Raw genomic sequence first — 26,535 nt, forward strand, 5'->3', positions numbered from 1 at the left:
TGACTATAGAAGTGAGCAGATGGGGAAGAAGTTTCAAAACACTATTTCAATTCAAAAAGTAGTTAGGTTTCATTGTATTTTAAATACTGTGTGTGGCTCCAAAGGGAGTATGCAAGGACACATTAGATATACTTTGCTTTTTATCCCCAAATCACTCCCAATCAAGTGGAGAAATGAGACTGATAAGAAAATAATTACTGTAAATTTATAATAATTATAATGAGATAGCCTTTCAACCCCTTTCTTCAATACTTTCCAACTGTTCTTTCTTTATATCACCCACAATCTAAGATCCCTGTAAACCCAGTAAATAAAGATTTTCATGGTCAATTTACCCCTACACGGTAGTTGATTTATCTGTCTGCACAGCTGCCATGCAACACGAGCTTCAAAGCCCTATTAAACACTGAAATTGCTTTTGCCTAAAGGCTAAAGCTGTTTTTAAAAGAAGTAATAGCTAGCTGACCCAAATTAGTACAAGAAAGTTATAAAGAAACGCAGCATGGTGTTCAGTTTATGGTAAGTGTTTATAAAGGCTAGTAAGGTGATAGTAAAAACAAAAACAGACAAAAAAGACAGTTGTTCAAGACTTTCAAGTTGGAAATGCAGGTGACCTGATTCTATAATATAACTGGACATATAAATTGATAGGTTCAAAATTTATTTGAATACATTCAGAAAGGATATGTATTGTCTAACATCTCTCCAGTGTTATGAGGCTTCTTAATTGTATTTATGCATTAACAGGCAGACAGAAATCCATATTTAAGGTTTAAAGGGTCTAGCATCTGCTATTCGGTCCTAACAGAACTTTGGCATCTCCTGGAGGTGCTGAAACTGATCGAACTTTGTATCCACATAAACATTCATGGACTGGCAAACACTGTCATGAAGACAGTGACGAAACCAAAAGAGCAATATCTCAAAACAAAGAACTCACCCAGCAGTAAAATTTCAAATTAATCTGACGTCTTTCATTGATCAGATTAGACTCTCCAAGGCAAGCGTGGAACCAAGCCAATTTCCCCTAGTTTCACAGAGGATCAGAACCGAGCTAAGATGGGACTGGTCTCTGGGGTGTGGCAAGTTTGAGCCTGAAATCAGTAAGCCAATTCTCTAAACAAGCACTCGTTTATATGAAAAAACACTTACATAATATGAGTAAAATATTGAAAGGCAGAATTGTCACTAAGGTAGAGCAAACTCCCAAATAAGTGGTCTTAAATGTAAAAAGAAAATAATATTCCCTATATACACATTTTAAATAAATATGCAACTAAACATAATTTTTCATACTTTTATATGTAAGTCAAATTACATATAATTTTTCTTATACATATATGTAAGTCAAATTACATATAATTTTTCTCAGCTTTTCTTCTACTTTTGGAAACAGAACTACTGCTTAAAAGCAATTTCAAATGATTAAATACTTACACATGAACACACACATACACACAAATAACAATATTACAAATGGATTTAACAATCAAAATTTCCTCCAATTCATAGTAACATTCCTTCAAATTACTTGTTTTCTTTATATTACTTATCAAGGTAGTCTATACTTCTGCAAATTATTATACAATTATTTATAGAGTAACTGCCATAAAGGAGAGCTTTCTAAAAGCTTCATCAGCTTAACTAATTCAATTCAGAATATTTAAACAAATTCATCATGTGAATTATTTTTAATAAGGCATTAAAACAACTTGAATTAAGAAAAAACAGCAGCACCGGATCATTTTTAGGTATTTTAAGTCCAGAAGTGTATGCAAATTAAAAAGTGAGAGCAAAAACACCATTAGGAACGAATTCAATTTTCAAGTCAAATATTTTATTACATTGGTGTAAAAGAATCAACATCCTTTTAACAAGTTTTGCTCTATCCCAAGTTTCCTAAGCAATTGTAAACACTGAAAGAAAACAAACCTGCACAAGAAAGAAAATGACTTACACAAGACAACATAATCTCTCGAGGGAATCTGGTGTTCAGCCTGAAAAACATTTTAATAGCTTTTCTGATTAAAATTCACCATCACAAAAAAAGTTAACCACTGAATTTAATTTCCTATTCAGTATAATGTTTTACAACACTTTTATTAAAAACATGTTTTATTAGATTTTCCATTGAAATTAAATGGTGAACAGTACATAGTTCTCGCTTTTACTGCTGGTTTATATGCTTTAATAATTACATAAAACTATCTTATTCAGCCAAATTAAATGCAATTTTAGCCACAAGCCTATTTTCACTAAAACTTTATTCACATATAAACTGGGCAGTAAAAAATGCATTGCAAAAGAGTATTTCATGTGTGTTTGTGTGTGTGTTCTAAAGTCCAGTGTATGCAATGTTCATATACATAAGTTTGAAAACAGACTGTAAAATTTCTTAGAGTAGGAGTATTTTCAAAAGTTATAAAATAACTGTCATATATGGCAATTGTCATAACTAAGAAAACAGAGCAACTTGAAACATATACAAACACATACTTATACTAGGAATGAACTTACATGCTATTCCTCACTCAAAAAGTAACTCAGAAGTTATTGGTAACAACATTTGAGCAAAAAGTGCACCAATGTGACTTAATCCCCTTTAGACCTACTGCCATTTTGACACTCCAGAACAGTTGGGTAGAATAGTAAAGAATATCTTCACAAGCATAGTGTGGAAAATTGGTTCCCATATTTATATCTCACACAATTGTCTTAGTCATCCCATCTGAGATGGGTCCCATGAATTGGCATTTTTAAAATAAATTCCCAATGTCGGAGTTTCAGGAGGCTAGTTTAGCACATAATCTGAATTAGGATATTAGAAAAAGTGAAACTCCAACAATCATATCTGTTTATGTACTTATTTATCTCACAATCAGATTGCTATTTTTGTTAACTTACTCCCTTATATGTTTCCACTGAAAAGAGGACTGTGATAATTTATGAGTGTACAAGTCAAGATATACACAATGTACATATGTGAGCATCATTGCTGTCTGAAACAGAAATGCATCTCAATTTCAAAAACACTTTGTTTCCATATCTTTCATATTCTAGTTTAAGCTGTTTTAGAGCTTGAACCATTAGCTTAAATCAAGGAAGTGTGGCAATTTCATATGATTCAATCTAATATGCAATGGTCATGCTTGTAAATCCATTGTCCAACTTATGCTAGAATTTAATATGTATTAGTTGAGTGAATAATGAAATATTGGACCTCACACCATTTACCCTTGTCCTAAGTATACCCAAGGATCCAAGCGAGTTACCTTTTAGAATTCTATCTTTGAATGGTACATTTGCCTTTTTTTTTTTTTTTTTTTTTTTGGCTACCTAGCCTCTGAATATGCTTAGCTATTTTTGGTGAATTCTATTAATATATCATATATGTCTTAGTGGGAGACAAAGATTTTTACTATGGAAGCCAAAAGTCTCAAAGGACCATGGGAAAATATTTAATATAGAAATATTTTAAATGGATTTTTTAATAGCCCAACTTTAGAATTCAGCATTCTAGGGAGGCTGAGGCAGGAGAATCGCTTGAACCCGGGAGGCGGAGGTTGCAGTGAGCTGAGATCATGCCACTACACTCCAGCCGAGGTGACAGAGCAAGACTCTGTCTAAAAATAAATAAATAAATAAATACATTTTAAAAAAGATTCCAGTGTTCTATGGATTATTATTTGGGAATACGGCCCCAGATTAGTATGTTATCTTGCAAAATATCCACGCAACCCTGAAGGCAGGAGTCTAACTCTAGATTTTAGAGGTGGATATTTGTTCTTGTCATTTCTGTAGTCTAGCCCTTGAAGGACTAAGTAGACATCAGTAAGATTCAATTTTTGCCCAAAGATATTCAAAGCAAGATATCTAAGATAATTTTCTAACATTTGGAAACTGTCTTCTAATATTTTGACCCTGAGAACCACAATGATTTTATAGAAAATGTGACTTTATTCAAAGGCAAGCAATTCAAATCATTAGAGTGCAGAATGTTAGCCTTTCCTTTAATTTACCTAAATATATTTATAACATTATTTCACATAATTTTAATTATTATTTAATTTGAAACTAATTACCTATTCTTCAGAGTGAAGTAAGACCTAAAGGTCTTCAAAGTTTATTATAATTAACCACAATGTGTAAGATAAATAAATGTGTATGTCTATATATACACACATATATATTTATGCTATACTTTCATATTTGTATGCAAGTTAGCCCTAAATTTCAATTCAATTTTTTTCCTGCTTAGCAAACACAGGCTGACCAATTGAAGCGTATCAAAACATTTTTATGATATAAATAATATGAGAAAAGGAGATTTTCTCCAATTCTGGCAAATGAACTATTTATTTCTAAATACTAATAGAATTATCAAGTACATCTTTGAATGGAAAAATTTCCTTGAAAATAAATATATATATATTTTAAATCTGTCATTAGTAGAAGTAAATATTGATGAACTAGCCCTTTAACAGAACTGTTGGCCAGGCAATGTGGCTCACCCTGATAATCTCGACACTTTAAGAGGCTGAGGTGGGAGGATCACTTGAGCCCAAGAGTTTGAGACAAGCCTGAGCAACATAGCAATACCCCATCTCTACAAAAACAATTTAAGAATTAGCCAGCCATGCATACAGTGAGCTGTGATCGTGTCACTGCACTCCAGTCTGGGTGAAAGTGATATTATCCAGGGAAGAGAGAGAAAGAGAGAGAAAGAGAGAACCTCTTAATTTCCAAGTCCTTCTCCCTCTTTTGTGTCTAGACATTACCACATCCCATTGCTTGGCATACAGACATTGCTTACACTTCTTGTTAAACACTTCAATATATAAACAATACACTGATCCAACAACGAAGTACTAAACACTGCAGGAAAAAAAAAAAAAAAAAAACTGTGTTAAAAAATGTCTGTTACTCCACTGAGTCAACTGACATATGATAATCAAGGGACATTGACCATGAAAAGCAATTTATTCTACGATGTTATGACCGAAATCATAGAAAATAAGGTTTAAAAAGAAATGTATACTTTTTAAAACTATAATCCCTTACATTTATAGCTGATTAAGCTGACATACAGAGAATTTAAGGGTATGCCTCAACATTCCTTTGTATTCCTATTATCTTTTTCAAAAATGCAAATATATATAAATTGTTGCAATTGAAAAATACATAAATATATTGGTAATATCTAATAATCTTTCAATTATTTGTGCTTAAAAAAAGAATAATTACTCCCTTACAAAATATCAATAGTTTACATTAAAGTGTTAACTCAGAAAAGTGATTAAAACGGTTCTTAGAAAAGTATCCTTCTATAAAATGAAGAGAAACATTTATTTTGAACTGAAACTTTAAGTCTGTTTCTAAATCTGACACTTTTCTTTTGCCACATATCTTTTCAAAAATAACCACAGACAAGGAATGAACATCGGCTGTTTTAGAAGGCACAAATTCATAATAAACTAAGTAATTGATTTAGGAAAGGGAATAATTTTTTGAGCTAATCCATGCTGCCATAAATGTCTAGGATCTGAGATTCAAACACAGAAGCTCAAGTGACAAAATTTCTGTTTCTAATCCATTTAAATGGATGGCAAAACAAGAACGCTTACAATTTGCTGAATATTTGAAGGATGCCTTTAGCTGTTAGGCCTCGAGATGCTTTTTGAAATTCTGTGAACCGCAGCCATTGCATAGCAAAGCTTCCTTCATAATAAGCTCCTTATATTCCACAACACCTTCAAGGTGTTGTGCTTTTACTTATGCTTTCATGAGTAAAGCAGATGTATATATAACATTTAAATAATTTAAACTTAAAAACATTATTTTAAGTCTGTAAAAAAAAAAAAATTAAATAGCCCAACATAGTTTCCTCAAAACCAAAAATGAGAGTAAAATGCTGTTTATGCAAATATTCAGTTTCTATGCATTTTTTGCCTTTATGTTTTTATTGAGTTAGGGAAATATTATAAACCTAAAAAAGGCAAAAGAAGCAGAATACTACATATTAATCCTGAAGCATTCTTCTCATTACAAATTCTTCATTCGGGTTTGTGTCTTCTTGACCTTTATCTAATTGTCTAGCCTGGGGAAAAATATTTTTCTTCTTTTTCTCTTTTTCTGAGTGTATATATATCTCTATATATAGACACATATTTCCAAAACAATGCACATTGGATAGTCTTCTTTTCCCTTTGTTTTTAATGAATACCTTTCAAATTTTCTACAATCATAGTGAAATAAAAATTGTGAAAAAAATAACTTATTTTACTCTTCATTTTATATGGTGCCCCATAAGGACATTTTTATGCCTACCTGTTATAATTATTAGAAAGGATTCATAAAAATCATAATGTCCTACTTCAATTTCTCTAAATAAAATCTTAAGTTAATCACTTAATGTTAAAAAAAAACAACATTTTTAATTTAACTTAAAAAAAATTGTATTGTTTAGATTTTCAAAATATTAAACAGGGATTTCAGTCAACCGTTAAAATAGGAATTTCTCCTAGAGTTTTTCCAGACTTCAGACACATTCAACCAATGGCTGCAGAGAACGGAGTTTAACTGCCAGTCAAAATAAAATAATGATCTATATCTACACTGTCAGACACAGTAGCCACCAGCCACGTGTAGCTATTTAAATTTGAATTAAAATTAAATTACAATAGCTTCTCAGTCACACTAGCCATATTTCAAGTACTCAATAGCCACAATGTGGAGAGTGACTATCATTTTGGACAGTGTAACTAAAGAACTATTCTGAGATTGCAGAAAGTCAACTGGACACTGATTCCTAGACTTTTCTTCAGCCCCTACTTCTCAACATCTCTCCACTGTGTCTCCTCAATCCCCATCATACTGGATTCTTGCACAGACCCTTATTCTCTACCTATACCATTTGTTTCCAACTTAGAGTAATTTTGTCCCACAAGGGACATTTGCAACATCAGAAGACATTTTTATTTGTCACAGTTGGGAGAAGGGGAACTACGAACATGCAGCAGGTAGAGGCCAGGAATCTGCTAAACATTATGCAATGCAGAGGACATCCCTCTCCAACAAAGAGTTGTGTGTCAATAGTGGCAACACTGAATTTGATACATATTCCTTAAAATTATGTGTTATATGAGGTAGGTTCCATGCCTTTTTTTTCTCACTGTGATACGCACACACACACAAACACACACACTCACCCCTAATATAGGAGGCTCTAAAAGAAAGGTAATGTTAGACAAATAAATCAAGATACAGAAGAGCATAAATGACATAATTCTAGGTATTTGATGACAAAATTTTCTGAGTATGTATATGGTTGTGTATTTGTAAACAGGAAAAAAAAGAAATTTTACAGAAGGTTGTCAATATGGATTACTTAGGAGAGTACCATTGTCAGAAGGAAGGACAGAAGAAAAGAAGATAAATACGTAAAACTTATGTTACAAAATATAATCATTCTGAAAAGTTATATTTTAATCATTTAAATGATACAGCATATAAGAACTATCTCAAATGAAGCCAATGAAAGGAAATCTGTAAGCAAGTGAAGACTCATTACTTAATATGGTATTTTCATTCTAGAACAGAAACAGCTAATAAGTGAGAAAAATAATGCAGTTTCATACAGTGATAAATCCTCTGAAGAATGTTAACAATTAGGAAATAGGTAAGGGGAGATATTCCTGACCTCAGGAAAGATGTCAGGGCTTGGAGAAATAAATTTGGGATTCATCTAGGTACAGATGGTGTGGAAAGCGACATGATTAGATGTGGTGTCCTAGGGAGTGAGAATAAGGAAGAGAGAGCTGAAGCCTGCACTCTGGCATCTATGGAATAGAACATGGAAAAGGAGCCCACAGAGATGAATGACACAGAAATCACACCAGAAAAAAAAAAAAAAAAAAAAAAAAAAAAAGGGAGTGTTGTCCTTAAACATTAGTGTTGAAGGAGATGAGGACTAAGGGTTGACCAATGAATTAAGCAAGAAGAAGCCTGCTGGTGATGTTCACAAGAACAAGTGAAGTCGGTGGCAAGGATGAAAGCCTACTTGAGATGAGCCAAAAAGGGTAGGGTGGAAATAATGGGACAACTCTTTCAGAGTTTCACTATAAAGTCTTTTGCAGGGGTGGTGCAGAGAAATAGGGCAATGAATGAAGAGGTGCAATGGGATATGATATGATTAAATGTTTCTGTCCCATCCAAAATTGATGTTGAAACTTAATCCCCAACATAGCAGTATTAAGAGGTATGGCCTTTAGGATGTGTCAGTCTCATCTCATGAATAGGATTAGGTGTCCTTACAAAATGGCTTGAGAGGCCAGCCACAGTGGCTCATGCCTGTAATCCCAGCACTCTGGGAGGCCGAGACAGGCAGATCACTTGAGGTCAGGAGTTCAAAACCAGACTGGTCAACATGGTGAAACCCCATCTCTACTAAAAATACAAACAAAAAATAAATTAGCTGGGCATGGTGGTGTGCCTATAGTCCCCGCTACTCGGGAGACGGAGGCAAGAGAATTGCTTGAACCTGGGAGACAGAGGTTGCAGTGAGCCAAGATCATACCACTGCACTCCAGCCAGGGCAACAGAGCAAGACTCCATCTCAAAAATAAAATAAAATAATAAAATAAAATAAAAGGGCTTGACAGAGGAGTTTACCCCTCTTTGGATCCTGCCAGCATGAGAGGATATGGTGTTCCTTCCCTTGGGAGGATTCAGCAATAATGCACTATCATGGGAGAACAAGCTCTTCCAGACACTGAACCTACTAGCACCTAGATCTTGGACTCCCAGATCTTGGACTCCAGAACTGTCAGAGATAAATTTCTGTTCTTTATAAATGATCCAGTCTCAGGTATATGGTTATAGCAGCACAAATGGAAAAAGACAAAATCAATGGAGGCATTTTAAAGAAGATATTTATCAAATTATGTTTGTATGTAGATTCTAATAATCTAGCAGAGTGAGGAAAACCTCTAATGGAGGAGAAAGAGGAGGGATCATTGCAAGAGAAAACTCAGCAGGAAATGTAAGAAAAAAGTATCTGATATGTAAGGCAAGGAAGGGTTAGGCCTAGGTTAGAAAAGGAACAACTAGGTAGGTGATTACCCTTGAAACATTCATCAATATATCATGAGAAAGTGCTTTTCCCTAAGAGTACATAATATTTGGAGTTATTCCACTGCATTTGACTAAAATCAATATAGATTTATATCACAGCAGCTGGCCATAGCCAAAGACCCGCAGCTTGCAATTTCAGTCAAGTAAACAATTAATTTCCATGATGAGAGACATCCTCTATATTCTCTATACATCCTCTACATTATCTATATTCCTTAAAATTAGGGACTAAGATGGTTAGGAGATACCTAAGTTAAATGCATAAGCAAATTAATGGAGTGATGCACATTACTAAGAATCTTTCAGTTATTCTATGATCTTGGTGCTATACAACGGCCATTGAAAAATACAAAATCTGAGGAATGCCTACTCATGTTTTAGAAGAAAAGAGAAAATTTATATCTAAATCAGAAAAACTTCATTCGTATAATATTTCCAAATAAATGGCTTTTCTACTACAATAGCTATTTTAGCACATAGCAAGTAAGATACAATCTTAAAGTCACTGATAGTCAATGCATTCCTCATTTTCTTATAACTCAAGCTAACAAGGACACCACCATCTTTTAAGATTCATCGAAATGAGAAAAAGAAAAGCCCCTCTGTTCTTGGACGTTTTTTATGCTTCAAACTAGGGATTTCTTATGCCTTGCCAACACAAACAGAACACAAATAGCAGCTAGAAATATAGCAATCTTTTGCAACCAGTTTGTAATAGCAACTGTCAGAGAAAGCAAAGGTTTTTTTCGGTATCTATAAATGTAAGTACAAAATTCTTCAATCAAAAAGTTCATATAAACTTGTTAAATATAGAAATAATAAACAAATTTTGAATATAATTGGCCAATTTCTCTTTTTGTCCACAATTACCAAAATAAGTCAAATTTACTTGTATGCATAACTTTATATTTACAAAGAGAAAAATCTACAAAGGTAGTTTTGAAAGATCTCCAAAAATTTTAGGCCTACAATGTTAGTATGACATCTACTTTCTCTACGTATCTAGCTTTCTTCCTATCAAGAACAACAGGCTGATTCAGAAATCTTTAATGAACCCAGGAATAAGAGATCATGAGCTTTCTTTCCTTAACAGCTGAATAAAGTAGTTCAAAATCACAGCAAAATATTGTCTTACTCAGCACTACTGCTCTGGTAAAATTTCCTTTAATATCTAGTGATTCTTAGTTGAAACTTGACTTTTACATAAAAGAAAAACATCCAAGTTAATCTTTTGATCACATTTAAATGCTTGATTTAGTCAGAAGGATGACAGCCCAAGAAATCAAAGCTAGAAAATATTATCACAGAAACCAAACTGTATTGATATAACACATACTTTAAGTTCAAGGAGCAAAACGTGAATTAGCTTGAATTTTATAACCAATATCTGCTTATAAATCAGTCTAACACCTTGGTTTTGAACAAAGTTTTGAATTACAAAATAGTGAAGTGGATGACACAACCTAAACAATAGAGAAAAGTTCCCATAGAAACACGCAGATTTTTAAAAATTGACACAAGAATTAAGAGGTAGTTGTTTCCATGCATTCTGACTCGTTTTTTGGGGGGTTGTTTTGCTTATTTAGTCAAACTGAAAGGCTTACCATCTTGCTGGCCATGAAGATTCTGGGGACTTTGCATTCTTTCTTCAAGATTGGAGCTAAGATCAGAGTTCACAGCTGACATCCGTGTTGAATCACTCATGTCAAATTCATCACTTTCTATTGAACTTTCATCCTGAAAATAGTTTTAAAATATCATCAAGCATTTAAAAATATAATACATTTAAATAATAACCATTTTATCTACAAGGTCAATTGAAGTTTAACCAGTAAATGTTTACAGAATTCAGAAAAGTATGTTACAAACTAATGGATTTTTAAAATAACAAACAATGGAATAATTTCTCCCTTCAAGGAATTTCAAGACTTCTGAAATAATATGTCTTTATGTACGCCAATATTTTAAAGGTAAAAATATATACTTAGAGACAGTGTAGTTTAGGAATTAACCTGAATAAAGAAAGAATGATTTTATAGTAAATACTTTCTAAAAGAGTTAATCATAAAATGTAACATAAAGAGAAATACAAGTTTTGATTAAAAACTAAATGACCGAAAAATGTTGTAAGCAGAAATAATAGAATGCAGAAAGGGCTTTATTAAAATGTTTCGTTGGCAAACATGATAGATTCTAATATAGCAAACTTATACATTAGGTTCAAAGTCCACATGTAATGGAGAGCAAGGTAATCTTAGTACACCCTTTCTTTCTTTGCAAGCAAATATAAATTGCACGGCAACCACAAAATGGAGTTCTAGGTAAAATTGTGAATGAAACATGTATTAAAAGTCAGTTCATAAAATGGAATTACCAAAAGGCCACTTTGCTGAATGGCCAATTTATCAAATCTTTCCAAATGTTAAACCAAATCTAGGATATATTATTGCGGTCGTTTTACTGAAGCAAACTTCATTTGGAGAACTGATTTTTGGACAAATGGTGTACTTATAAAGGCTGGAAGGCCCAGGAAACCTGTGCAAAATGTAAATGTTTAATCAAAATCTCTAGCTTTGACTTTAATTTGTAAATGTTTGATCTGAATGTTTAACACTAATGTAATAATCAGCAGTAGTAGTGCTATTTATGTTACACACGTTATTTCTGTTTCATTACAACCATGAATTAGCTACAAATTTGCAAACAATTTATAGATGAAGAAATTGAGGCATAGAGAAGTTAAATCATTTTCCCTGCTATTATATACTAGAACCAGTAGTCATATGAAGTCATCCAGACTCGAGGAAACAGCATCTTTGAATAGGAAGAATTACCTTGGTTTCATAAATGACATCTTGGCATTAGCAAAGAAGTTTCTATTATTAACGAACAAGACCATCCTGGTAGACTAATAAATTGGCATTCTGATTCTTAAGTCAGGCTCAGTGGTTTTGGCTGTGTTGTCTTTCCTTTACCAAAGACTGGGTCATGCCTGGGCACACTGAGTAGCACTAGCTCTTCATTAAGTCCGTAAGGAAATGCCACTGTGTTAGATCTCTGGACAATCAGCCACATAGACTTCTCTTAGTTACATGCCCTCTCTCAATTCATTATGTTTACTCCAATTCTAAATTCTAGTGTGTGTGTGTGAGTGTGTGTGTGTTTGCGTGTGTGTGCATGCAAACATAAGAGACTTCAATGTGGACTGACATTATCAGTAATAACAATGTGGACTTGTTACTAGTGTTGATCATATACAAATACATACATATATACACACATGGATAGATGATACAGATATCTATTACATACACTATATATACTTTCTGTGATGTCATAGTATTTTAGAGGATATTCTCAGAAGCCAGACTTCCTAGATTCAGGTCCATATTCTGCCAGTTATTAGATATGCTAGCTTAAGCAAGTTACCTCAACTTACTGTGCCTCAGTTTCTTTATCTATACAATAGAAATAAAAATTGTGCCAATCTCACAGAGTCATATGAGGAGTGAGGGAATGTACTATATTTAAAGTATCTAGAACAATGTCAGGTACATGATAAGCACAATAAAACTGTTTAATATTACTATATGGAATATATAATAAATTCTACAGAATATAATATTATGCACACTTATTACAGTATATGAACATATACAACAAAATATAGCACATTTCAATATAATGTAAAGGCAAACAAAATGTGTTACTAAAGTAGCTGTGTGTTTACATAAACACATAAACAGTCTTTATAAGTATTTGTTATAAAGGTCACAAAAAGCTAACTATAAGTAAGCTGGTAAAATATCATTTATATGGCATATAAATATGTAAAATGTATACATATATGAGGATATGTATGTGTTGTGTATTTATGTTTAAAGAAGAGCTAAATATAAAGATTCAGGTCACAGACCCTGTTCTATGAAATGATTGTAAAAACAGCCACAGCATATTATGGAAAATCAATATTTTTTTTACTACCACTAAAATGTATGCTGACACTCTTGCCGGCATACATTTTAATAAATTCAGATGAGAGATTAAAATGGTTATGTAACCAAATGTATCCTTATGTATTTTTGTAATTAAAAAAACACCATGTTAAATTATTTATCATCGTAAGTGGCTTAATGATTGAAAATATTTTAAATATTTTCTTCCACTATTACATATGAAATATAATTCATTTTCACAATTACATTCCTTATTAGAATCCAATTGTTACACATTTGCAAAAAGCTTTAATGAGAATAAGTGCATGTATTCATTCTGTATATTCTATTCTAATTAATAATTGATTAAATTATTGTTTTTAATAAAAGCTAGCAGAGGTATATGAAATATAAGCTTGTGCTTTTTTACCAACATAGAGATAATACTAATTACACTAGGAAGAAACTATTGAAAGCTTCTAAGATTAAGCAATCAGAAAACTTGACTGATGTGATATTAAGTATTTTATTCATGATTATCTTTAGACCATTCATCTAATTTCTTTTCTCTATGAAATTCTATTTTGTTTGACAATCAGAAAAAACTCTCCACATCATACTGTGTGAGCTTATTTCTTACATGAGTAAAATCTCATGATAATGAAAGTCATGACGAGAGACCATAATAATTCTGCCTCCTTGAAACTTAATGTTTTAATATTAGAACAATTTAACTGTAACAAATAATTTTCTTTTCAGTCTTTTCCCTTTTAAACATGGCACTTATTTACTTTTCAAAAGCTTTGTTATTGAGCTTTTATTTCTATCTTCAGAAGTTGTTTGAAATGGAGACCGCTAATCTGCTCCATATTTCATTTTAGTTTCCAAGTTCCAGATATTACCTGTAAAGGGTCTCTACCATGTACTTTCTGATTTTCCCTGCTATTGTCCTGCCTGATTAGTTCAAAATTGTATTTTTCCATTTCCTAAACTATGTAATAATAGTCTCTCAGTTAACTTATCCACATCCAATTTCTCTACACCAGTCCTGCCTATTAACTATTGCCAAATTAAGCTTCCCATTTCTGAACATGTCACTTCTCTGCTGATAAATTTGTAGCCCTATCCATTGTTCGTCAAAAAATGTGTATGCTATTCAGTCAAACATTTACAGTTTCCCCTAAGACTGTTTAGAAACCACTCCCACCAATCTTCTCTTTCTGTTGATTTTTTAAAACTTATCGTCTGCTCAAATCAAATTAAAGCTTACATTATCAGCATCTCTATGAAATTCATCATCTCAAACCTTAGTGTGCATGAGTGTAGATTCTGTTAAAAATTCATATCCCCTGGTCCCACATATCAGAGCTAGAATTAGCATCTTTGGGGTGGTGTCCTGCTACATGTAGTTCAATGAGCTATTTAATGTTGGCTATCAGCCCAGTCCAGTGCTATTCAAGAAAACATTGTGCAATGATGGAATTGCTCTATAATATTCTCTATTCAATAAGGTAAATACTAGTTGTATGTGGCTACTGAACATTTGAAATGTGGTAAGTGTGACTTAAGACCTGAATTTTTAGTTTTAGTTAATTTTAATTGATGTTCAGTTAAACTTAAACATTCACATGTGACTAATGACTACCATCTTGGGCAGTGCATATCTGACAATCCTTTGTTGTGAGATCTTGAAAATATATTCAGTCATTCACTACTAGCAAACAGTAAACATTTTAATAGATAAATTGTTTCATATATCACATTCCATAGGATGCATTTCTAGTCAAGTAATATAAATATATTTGAAAAGTGTACTAATTATCATCAAATGATCCCCCAGAAAGTTTGCTCCAGTTTAAACCCTCACCAATCGTTCATAAGAAGGTCAAATGATCTCATATTGGATACAGTATTTTGTAAAATCTTTACAAAATGTGGTAAGCCTCAAATAACAAGTTAATTCACTAAAATTGTATTTTGGTTAATATAAGAGGTTGAGGTTTTTTTAATGGTTATTGACCATGCAGTGGATAATTTCCAAAGATGGCTACTATGGATCCCTTCCCCTCCCCACTGCCCCTTACATGCGTGCCACTCCTCAGATCAAGGAACCGTATTTCTCGCCCCTCCCCTTGAAACTAGGCTGATTTTGTTATTTGCTTTGGTCAGTAGAAATGTGGCAGAAGTGATGTTGTGTCAGTCCCAGAACAACAGGGAGCTCCCACTTCCTGTCTCTTGGAAACCAGCTGCCATAGAATAAAGCTGTCAGATAAGAAGTCTGACTACCCTGAGACCAGCACACTGTGAGGAAGCATAAGCCAGCCACAGGGAGAGTGAGAGGTCACGTAAAGGAGCATAAAGATGCATCAAGGAGCCAGGTACTTAAGTGAGGTTTTCTTGGACTATCCAGCCAAGTCCAGCTACCAGTTGAATGTCACTGAGTAAAAGATCCTAGCTTATGCCAGTAACAAAATAAATCACCCAGAGGTTCTTGGCTAACTGCTTAACCCATAGAATAATGGGTATTAATAAATCATTGTTGTATTAAGTCACTAAGTTTTAGGGGTGGTACCTAGCAAAAGAAAACTGAAAACCATCTAATTTTTCCCCTTTGAGCTACAACATAGCATTCTATTTACATTAATTTGTTGCTTAAAAAAGCAAATAGTTAATACTAACTTTAAGTGGATGTGTTGCAGAGTAGGAAGACTTTGGGCTCCAAAGTTATTTAAACCTAGGTTCAAATACCTAATCTTCTCTCTACCAGTTTAATCATTAGGGTAAGTTTTATCAGCTAAAAACCTTGGTGCCCCATCTGCAAAATGGAGGTGGAACAACATGTCAGTGGTTCTAAGTAGTAAATTATTTATGGCCAGTTTCCTAAATTTTCCTGTGTATTTTTCCTTTCCACATCAATTCCTTCTTTGATGGGTACATAAAAAGAGTAATTTAATAGAATTTTGCCATTTGAACATGTTTCGACATTTTTCACAAGACAGTCTGAGCAAACTGTTTAAAAATATTATTTCAGGTTGGGCACGGTGGCTCGCGCCTGTAATCCCAGCACTTTGTGAGGCCGAGGCAGGTGGATCACCTAAGTTCAGGAGTTTGAGACCAGCCTGGCCAACATGGTGAAACCCCATCTCTACTAAAAATATAAAAATTAGCCTGACATGGTGGTGGGCACCTGTAATCCTAGCTACTCAGGAGGCTGAGGCAGGAGAATCGCTTGAACCCGGGAGGCAGAGGTTGCAGTGAGCCAAGATCGTGTCACTGCACTCCAGCGTGGGCAACAGAGTGAGACTTTGTCTCAAAAAAAACAAAAACAAAATCAAAAACAAAAACAAAAACAAACAAACAACTACACATGCTTCGGTCCCTGGTTATTTCAGTATCTCTGGAAACATCCTGACCTGTCACTTCCATGAATTCTTCCCTAATGATCTTGTCCTCTACCTTTCTTCAGTCATTTTGCTCTCATAATCATGTTGTATGCATTTCATTACCAGCAACTGCACATCCTCCAAAATCTTGATTTCAAGCATCCCATGCTCTACAACATCTCAAATTTTCCCTATCACTTGCTCTAGTACTGCATGTATTCTAGTATTCTGATGAAATTTCTATCCCACTGATATTTATCACCCCTTGATTCTAACCCTCTAACCCTTTGGCACTGACCTCCCTGCTCTTGGCCCACCTCTCTCATGACCTCACTCATCTTCTTATGCGGCTAGAATTCCAAGGCTTGTCATTTTAATCATACCCTCCTATACCACTTCTATTATTTTGACAAGACCCAAAATATGAGTAATTCTGTTTTTTGCCTTATTCTGTTCTACCCATGCCCCTGTATAGCTGGATATAGAGATGAACAATTATTTAAATGACCTCACTTGAAACTCAAGAGAGGTCCATTTTCCTGGTTAATTCACTCCTCACTGTCTACTTTTCACATTCTCTACTCAAACTTTCAACACCTTCTCAAACACCCTCACTCTTGCTTTTTTTTTTGTTAACTGATGAATTAGGAGCAAACAGAAGAACAATTCCATAATCTCCATGACTATTTCCATTCGCCTACCTCTATCTGATCCCTCCTGTCTGTGCTCCATTCTAAAGCCAACTTCTCCAATTTTGTACAAGAAATCCTACCTATTAATGCCAAGGACATTGCTTCATCAATTCTCCTTCCTCTTTCCTAAATCACTATTTTCCTCTGCTACATGAATCCCATCAACATGTAATATGCTATAATTTCTTTGATTTTATAAAAAAAAATAATTAAAAACTCCTGTTCCCATGCTCCCTCTGGCTCCTACCTCTTTCCCCTGCTCCCCTTCATAGCAAACTCTTCAGTGACTTTGCTGCTGTCATCCTGAGCACCTCATAAAAACTGCTCTTGTCAAGAACACCACTGACTTCCACCAGGCTAAATACAAATTTAATTTTCAGACTTCAGTATAATTGACTTTTCACTTGCTTTGACATAATACATTACCGTAGACATACTGAAAAACCTTTTTTTCCGGTTTTATTCTAGTTCACAAACTCTCCTGCTTTTTCTAATACCCTGGGTGCTCTTCCTCAGTATCCCCTGTTGATTCCTCCTCATCTGCCAGATGTTATAACATTGGAATTTCCCAAATCAACGTTATTGGGCTTTGTTTGTTCAATCTACACTCACTACCTTGGTAGTACCTTCAGGCACATGGCTTCACACACTATCTGCCCATGGATGATGCTTGGCTTTATGTCTAGCTTAATTCTTTGTTCTTAATCACACATGCCAACTGTCTAATTGACAAATCTACTTAAATCTCTAATAAACCTCTTAAATCTACTTGAATTTCTAATGAAGAGCTCACAATTGAACTTCCAATATCATACCTCAAATGTTTTCTACCCCCAGTTTTTCTTACACTAGTTAATACCAATTCTACCCTACTTGCTCAGATTAAAAACCTTGGAGACATTACTACTCTTGACTTTCACACTTCTCATCGAACCTGTCAGTAAAACTTAAAATCTATTCATAATTTCTCCTCTTTCCACTACCTAAACCACTATGTCTTTGATTCAAGCCACTATTATCTTCTTTCCTGAAACATTCTTCAGAAGCTTTTGTTAAATCCAACTAAAACGTATACTCATAAGATGACCATTGAAAACCCTTAGCATCAGCTTCTTCTAGAAGCATGTAGCAAAGGAAACTCTTGCCAGCAGGGCAGCATCAGGTGTTTCACTTCCATGGAAACCCTTGAAGGGGTCATGTAGCAATTCACATAGTTAATTAGACATATTTTCTTTAGCTCTTCCTGTGATATAGCTCAGGTACAAGAAAACAGTAATCATACTGGGTAGGTTGGAAACTTGGCAGAGAAGCCCCATGCCCCAAAAGAGACAAAATATCTTATCACAGCACAGTTAATACCTTAAGGTCCCCACAAAGGACATGCCAATTACAAAAATTATTCAACTCAAGGAAATCAAAAGATTCTCACCAGATATTTGTCTTCTGATACAGTTTAACAATTGGAATCATTTTTGCCACAGCAATGTTGCTTAGTAACACAGTTATCATTTCAATGTTAGCAGTTTTGCGGGACAGCAAACTCCAAAAGTTATTCAAAGGCCAATTTCTCATGCAGGAAGGAATAGAGCTTTGTTAACTCCTTATCCACACTGATTTCTGTAATAACCTTCTACAGTTTTTTTTCTTTCCTCTTCAGTCTATTCTCAGCCCACATGATTAAGTTAAAATATGGATCAGATCACATGACTTCTCTGCTCAAAAAAAAATATGGCTCCCCATATTACTCAGAGTAAAATTTAAAAGTTCTTAAAATGTAAGACTCTATATAACTTGACTTTCCACTATCTCTTTAAACTCCTCTCCTATTTTCCTCTTCCTTGAGCATTCTGTTGCAACCATGTTGACTATCTTGCTGTTCCTACAGCTACTAGATATGCACCTGCCTCAGGAACTTTTCACTGTATCCCTCTGCTACATGCACACATTTCCTTCCCTTCTACTCAAATAACACATTTTAATAAAGCCTTTTAAACTTGTGATTCCCTAGTTCTACAGGGAGTCCCATGTCTGGCCTTCTTTATTTCTCTTAATAGCATTTAGCATCTTCTTATATACCTATGGCCATTATTTTCTTTATTACCTGTTTACCTCCACAAAAGACAAAGATTTTTCTCAATTTATTCACTGTTTTTCTTCAGGAGGGTCAAATACATAGAAAGTACTGAATAAATATTGGTTGAACTTATTGGATTAATGCTTATTCAAATTTAAATATAATTTGTCAGACAGGAATATTTCACTTAAATTCCATTTTAATGTGACTTCCTTTACTTAACCTCTTTTTCATTTTTCAATAAACACAACGTTCTAAAAATTTTGCAAATAATTCTAACTAGTCATTTATCTAAATATTTTAAGGCAGCATGACATCCAATTTAGTATTTTCAAAATATAAGGATGAGTTATTTTTCTAATCCAGTTATAAATTTTAAAGGATCTATTTCTTTTGTGTAAAATACTTATGATTTTTTAGAAGCCAGAAGGGATCAGCATATGTGGGTGCATTGTTGGCAGAAAGTGAATCATCTTACATTTTGGCCTAGAAATAAACATATCAACATCTAAATGAGCTTCCTACAAATAATCTGACAGCTCTAACTAGTTAATGAGACATTTAAAAAATTTTTTCAACTATATAATGAATTGTGAAGATAGTTTTTTTAATCGTTCTCAGGGATGGAAGGATATTAGTATTTTCTTAATTGTCATTGATGTCTTTAACCCAATGATTTTATTACTATTTATTCAATCATTTATATGTAGCCATGTGGCAATATAAAATCCAATATTGCCACTGCACTAATATGAATTTTTGTAAGGAGCATACCCTGAGTAACGTCTATTGAGATCAAACAATTTTATAAATAGAGCTTTGAGGTTAAACCTGCTTAAATACAGAGGAAAACTAAAAACTTGATTTGAGTTTTATGAATAAAGTAAGTTCAACAAAGTAATTTTAAAAGAATGCAATCATAGCTTAGCAAGTAATTCTGTGTTTGACAAATAAACATTTAACCTCATTTCCTGTTTTAGAGAAACTTCAAGGAGATCATTTATTAGCCTGAGGACCTGGACCTGTTCCTAATACAAACAACCCAAATGCATCTATTGAGTATTAACTAGCCAAGAAGGATGTACTAAGCACCTACTGTATATCTGCTATTGTTCTTTATTTTGGAGAATATAAATCATACATACATAACTTAGTCCCTGCTTTGACATAGCTTCAACCGAAATGGCTAGCTAACTAGAATCCTACAGAGTATTTAAGAAATATGTTTTTAGTGTCTATACATGCAGTATGTTGCTAAATTTTCACCATACAATTTAAATAGGATAGCTGAAAACATCAAAACACTTCTAATTAAGAATGACCACAGACTGTCTCTAGGAAATGCACAGAAGTAAATAAATAACATATAGAATAGCAGTTAACTAAAAAATCACTTTAAAATTTACATAAGGTTTGAATGGTGGAGAAATGATAATACTTGAAATACCCATTAAATCTACTTTTCTGATTGCCATGCAAAATAGCCTTACTACTTAAATTTCCTTAGAATCTCAATTATTTCAGATATTTTTTTGTGAACTTACCCCCTCTGAACTTTGTAGCACTTTACCAAGGCCAGCTCAATTATGGTCTACTAAGGAAAATGTAGCTTTCTTGGGAACAAACAAATTCCCACATAACACTAAGACAGTGGTGTTAAGACAGGGGCTCTGTATTGTGGACTAGGAGTTTCTGCTCGCTTTCTCCATCTGTGCAACTGTGGTAAGATTCATTCATTAAAAAATAAATTACTATCTTCAAAATGCCATCATGTTTAATATGATAGTTGTGGTTATCAAGCTTCATTCCAATTTGTAAGTGATGCAAATGTAGATGTTTTTATTTTACCTCATCTTGCTGTGAGTTTAGCAGCTGCAGTTTCATGTGCTTCATGTAGGCCATGGTAATTGGCATGTTGTAGTCAATCATGCTGGTCACCAAAGTGGGAGGTTTTCCGTTATCTGTAATAAAACATTTTTAATGGGTAATGAAAGTGACACTGCATTCTACGTGTAATTTGAAAATGATCTATTTCTCCAAATTGAAACAGGATTTCAGATACCAAGTGTCTTAAAACATGGTATTATTATAGTTGGATGGTAGAAAAAATAACTAGTAAGGTTCTACAAAGGTGTATTGACACTGTTTAATAGTACTAATTAATTATTTCTAAGTGCAAGGGAACTTTTAAACATCCTGAGTAACAATAAATAAACCTAATATGGTGACTAACACAATTATTTGTATTTTTCTTCTCTGCTTTACTTTCTATATGTATTTTTTGAATGCCGAAGGAAATTTGCTCAATTTTTTGCTTTTGGCCATTCCATTTAACCTTCAAGACATAGGAATGAGCCAGCAAAAATGTATCTCTGAGACTGATAGAATCTCTGAGAGAAAGTCATATTTAGCTAAATAATTTTCTATAATTTTAATGAGAACTAAAGCCAAATCATAATTTTTATGTAAAACTTTTTAGTAAAGAAACTCCACATTATTCATAATTTTTAGAAATAAGGAATCGGTAGACTTGAAAAGACATTGATAGAAACCAATTTCCTTGCTGAATATATCTAAAATACCATGAAATACATATAATAAGTGAAAATTAAAACATTATTACAGGGAAAAATGTTATTTGCCACAGCTGAAACTGTCTTTCTTCTAACAATGGGCACTGAATTACTTTGTAAGTGGATATTCAAAATTCACTGCCTCCTACTTGAATAAATGAGATGATCTGACTTGTTGAACTGTTTCAGTCTACCACGTTTTTATAAAAATGTGAGATATAAATTGCCATTATGAATAAAATTGCTTTAAATCTCACTATTTGACACTGCAACTACCTTTATGATCTGTTCCATCTGGGTTTAAATGCATTCTTTTCTGGCACTCTGAGCAGCTCATTAGAAATCGTGTCACCGCTTCTCTTGGTAGGAAGGCATAGCTCTCTGAAATCTGAAATGATTCACAAAATATAGGTGTTATTATATAAGCTGTCTGAGCATGATTTAACAGAAATGATCATTGTATTTCCAAATAAGACACGTTATTCCATAATGGCAGGAAGCACAATGAAAGCATGCATTGCATACCATGCATCATTTCAAGAAATATCTATCAAACTTGATTAGATGACTTTTAATAAGAGCCAATAAGGCCATGTGGAGATAAAAATCAACCACATCTCGATGAGCATCTGTTTATATTTTTGCATTTATTTTAGGTAAAATAATCACAGTGTACAGATATCCTAATGAATTTTCCTTATTATGAAAACATTGCCAACATTGTTTTTAAAGTTACTGCTAGCACAATCAAATTTGTATCCAATTTTATATACTTTTTTTTGTAATTTAGCCCCAAGTAGGAGCAATAAACTTTGGATTTTGCACAATGAACATTTCTTCATTGTTGCTTTTCAAAATATTTTAAGTGAGAATAAAAAATAAATTCAAACAGAACTCATGTATATATTTACTGCAGTGAATCATCCCTTCCACAGAAAATGACACACCTGGAAATGCATTTAGGCCACATATTTCATTTATTTTATGTCGATTTTTAATAATATATGTCCATAATAGCTCACACTGACTGTCACAGCAAGCCTTTTCTGTGGCCTATATAGAGCTTTGTTTTCAGAACCAAGATCTAGAATCAAGTTAGAAATCTATACTACCATTACAGTAATTTTATAAATATTAACTTTTCAAAAACCAAGTTCTCCCATCAAAGCAAATAATTCCTTAAGCGAAACTGATAGATAGTTGAATATCTTTAAATAAAAGCTGACAGTGACTCAGACAGTGCTACTAAGAAGTCTGATGCAGGGCTTCAGTTTTCCACCATAGCACTAACATGTTACATGAAATATAAGATAAGCAATAGGAATAAATGAGTTGCAAATAAGACATAAATGCCACAGATGATTTCTTAGGTGCATCTATAGCCCTTACAAACACTGATGTATTTTAAATTGGTAAAAATGAGGGAAAATGTGTAACAAATGTATAATTGAGTATAAACGGGTGCTAGTTCTCTTGGTGGTGATGGAGTCAACTTTTGCTTATCCATGCTATAGGAGCATAGACTTGAGGAAACCCCATATACTGAGATCGAAAACTGCAAATCTCATTTTCTCTTAATTTAATATTAAAATCAGTTTGTACCATATAGCCTAATCCTATTGACTTTAAGGGAAAAGAAGTGATAAGAATACTGAAGAGGAGAAACAAGCTTACAATTAAAATCTGCCATTGATAATCCACATTCAGGTCATTAAAATTCAATACTCCTAGGGGTTGAAATACAGAACTCTTATTTTTAAATATAATATTGACAGACTAAGATATCCAGACTTCAAAAAATACTGCTTCAGACTATGCAGTTATTGCGTGAGGATAACGATCAGAACAATTCTAAACTATTTTGTGAAAAATTTTATATTATTTAATAAGCATATATATATAATTTACGTTCTCATTCATTTTCTCTTTTTCTATAAACGCATATAGCATATATGAATTTAAATTCTATTTTTCTGTTTTTACAGAGGGAATAAATACTTTTAGCTGATTTATTTCATTAGAGATCATTATTTTCTTACTCCCTGAAGAAATACTTTATACTAATTCAGAAGAAAAAAAAAAAGTCTATAATGCATGCTTCATCCTTATGTTTTATATTTTAAATCACATCGAGTTATAGTCCATTAGAACTAATGGGTCTGACCAGTAAATTTATTATCAAATAGGATTTCAGGCAAAGGCTCCATTGGTTTTTCTAGATTTCTATTAAACCTTTTATCTACTTTATAAAAGAGAAACATTTCATCGAAAGATAGATAGGTAAGTGATGGAGTTGGAGAGACACTTGATTGGCTTCCACAGCCCTGATACTTTCTGAAAGTTTCTCTTTTCCCCATGCTAATGAAGCACTTGTGTAGAAATCCCTTCTGGATAGATTTATCATTGACCTGAATCAATCCTATGACTTGTCTAGCAGCATTTAACCCCAAATCAAATTTTCTTGAAATTATTAATAATCATTCACATTAGTTTTATAGCTTTACTCTGAAAAATACTACACGTAACAGTCAAAAATAGGTTTGTGCTCATGTATACATGTATGCATGAAATAACACAAAGACCACTTTGTATCTTAGAAAATATTTTTAAGCAAATATTGTATCATATTATTCTTTCTGCTGTGGCTCTAACATAGTACTTGCCATGTCACTATATATTACATAAGATAAAAGCACTTATTTGGGAATAATTTTCTTGGTGTTTAGAATTCATGTTATAGGGACACCTGCCATGGCGTTCCACTTCCCTTGAATCTTTTCTTCCCCACCTCATATTCACTGGGACCCACAGACTACAGAGTCCTCCTATGCACAGAGAAGAAAGATCCTCCAAGCAGGCTTTTCACATCTCATACTCATTTCTGAAAAAATATTTCTCCTGCAATGCAGGTGAAGAGGAAATAAAAAACAACTTTTACCCTATTCAGAATCTTTTCTCCCAGGCCTACTCGAAATTAAGAGTCCTGAAATTCTCAGGAGTCACCAAGATGGTGAAATAGAAGTTTCTAGCATTTGTTCCCTCACAGAAACATGAACTTGAATAACCATCCATGCACAAAAATACCTTCACAACAACTAAGGAATCCAAGTAAGTGATTACAGCACCTGAGTGGAGCACAGAAATAAGAAAAGACTCAACGAAGAAGGTAGAAAAGAGGTTTCACATTATGTTTGTCAACTCTCCCTCAAACCCATGCAGCACAACTTAGAGAAAGAAGTTCTCCACATGGTTGAAGGAGAGTGAAGTAAGCACTCAACTTCAACTTCACTTTGGGCCCTAGCAACAGGCCCACCATTACACTCCAGGCACCAAGTATTTGAAGCAGTTGAAGTTAAGTTGTTAACAGCTTAAAATAGTTTGTTATAACTATGAGGTAGTTCATGTAAGTCCTATGGTAACCACAAATTTAAAAAAATCTGTAAGTAGATATGCAAAAGATGAAGAAAAAGTAATGAAAACATACAACTACACAAACATCATCAAATCACAAAGGAAGAGACCAAGAAAGGAAGAAATTGAAAAATATTCATGTAGCAATTAGTAAAATGGCAATAGTAAGCCCTTATCTATCAATAGTTACTTTAAACATAAATGGATCAAATTCTCCAATCAAAAGTCAGAGTGGCTGAATGAATTTCAAAAAGAAAAACAAGAACTAACTATATGTTGCCTACAAAAGTATCACATTAGCTATAAGTGGACACATAGGCTGAAAGTGAAAGGATAGAAAAATATATTCCATGCAAATGGTAACCAAAAGGGATCAGGGATGGTTATATTTACATCAAACATAATAGAGTGCTTGTTAACAATTGTCACAAGAGGCAATGAAGGTCATTATATAATGATAAAGAAGTCAATTCATCAAGAAGATATAACAACGGTAAATATATATGTACCCCAAAACAGAGCACCTAAATATATAAAGCCAATGTTAATAGAACTGAAAGGATAAACAAACAGCAACATGTTAACAGCAGAGAACTTCAAAATATCGCTTTCAATAGTAAAAGATAGTCCAGACAGAAAATGAGTAAGGAAATAGCAGACTTGAACAACAAAAGAAACTGAATGAACCTAATGAACATATACAAAACTTACCATCCAACAGCAGCAGAAGACATATACTACTCACGTGAACCGGGAAGAATCTTCATGATAGATCATATGTTAGGCCACAAAACAAGTCCTAACAAATTTTTAAAAATTGAAATCATATGAAATATCCTTACAGAGCACACTGGTATGAAACTAGAAATCAATAATAGAAGAAAAATTGAAAAAAATTACAAATATGTGAAAATAAAAAACTCACTCCTGAGCAAAGAAAAAATCAAACGGGAAATCCAGAAATATCTTAAGCACAACAAACTGGAAACAAACATATCAGAACTTATAGAATATAGCAAAAGCAGTTCAAACAGGGAAGTGTATAGCAATAAATGTCACATTAAGGAAAAAGAGCCAGGTGTGGTGGCTCATGCCTGTAATCCCAGCTACTTGGGTAGCTGAAGAGGAAGGATCATTTGAGGCTAGGAATTTGAAACAAGACTGGGTAACATAGCGAGATTCTGCCTCTAAAAAAAAATTATAAAAAGTAAAAAAAAAAAAAAAAAAAAAATTCGTCAGGCATGGTGGCATGCACCTGTAGTCCTGGCTACTCAGGAGGCTGACGTGGGAGGATAGCTTGAACCTAGGAGTTCAAGACTGCGGTGAGCTATGATC

The 26,535-nt window shown here is 33.5% G+C and overlaps 1 protein-coding gene across 8 annotated transcripts in view; it reads right to left on the reverse strand.

The window, feature by feature from the left end:
- The window catches only part of NOL4 (nucleolar protein 4), a 383,681-nt gene that overhangs the window by 250,432 nt on the left and 106,714 nt on the right, over positions 1-26,535 (reverse strand). For 6 of the 8 annotated variants that reach the window (XM_021930036.2, XM_003914291.5, XM_003914289.5 and 3 more), the window contains 3 exons: positions 22,066-22,177; positions 21,065-21,177; positions 10,737-10,869 (listed from right to left, as the gene is read on the reverse strand). In XM_021930036.2, the coding sequence (XP_021785728.1) occupies positions 10,737-10,869; positions 21,065-21,177; positions 22,066-22,126 (307 nt within the window). In that variant the 5' untranslated portion in view covers positions 22,127-22,177. Of the gene's footprint in view, positions 1-10,736; positions 10,870-21,064; positions 21,178-22,065; positions 22,178-23,463; positions 23,486-24,873; positions 25,300-26,535 lie in introns of those variants that run through there. The other 2 variants (XM_021930034.2, XM_021930035.2) reach the window with 2 other exon arrangements.

This window comes from Papio anubis, chromosome 19 (assembly GCF_008728515.1).
Source record: "Papio anubis isolate 15944 chromosome 19, Panubis1.0, whole genome shotgun sequence".
NCBI lineage: Eukaryota > Metazoa > Chordata > Mammalia > Primates > Cercopithecidae > Papio > Papio anubis.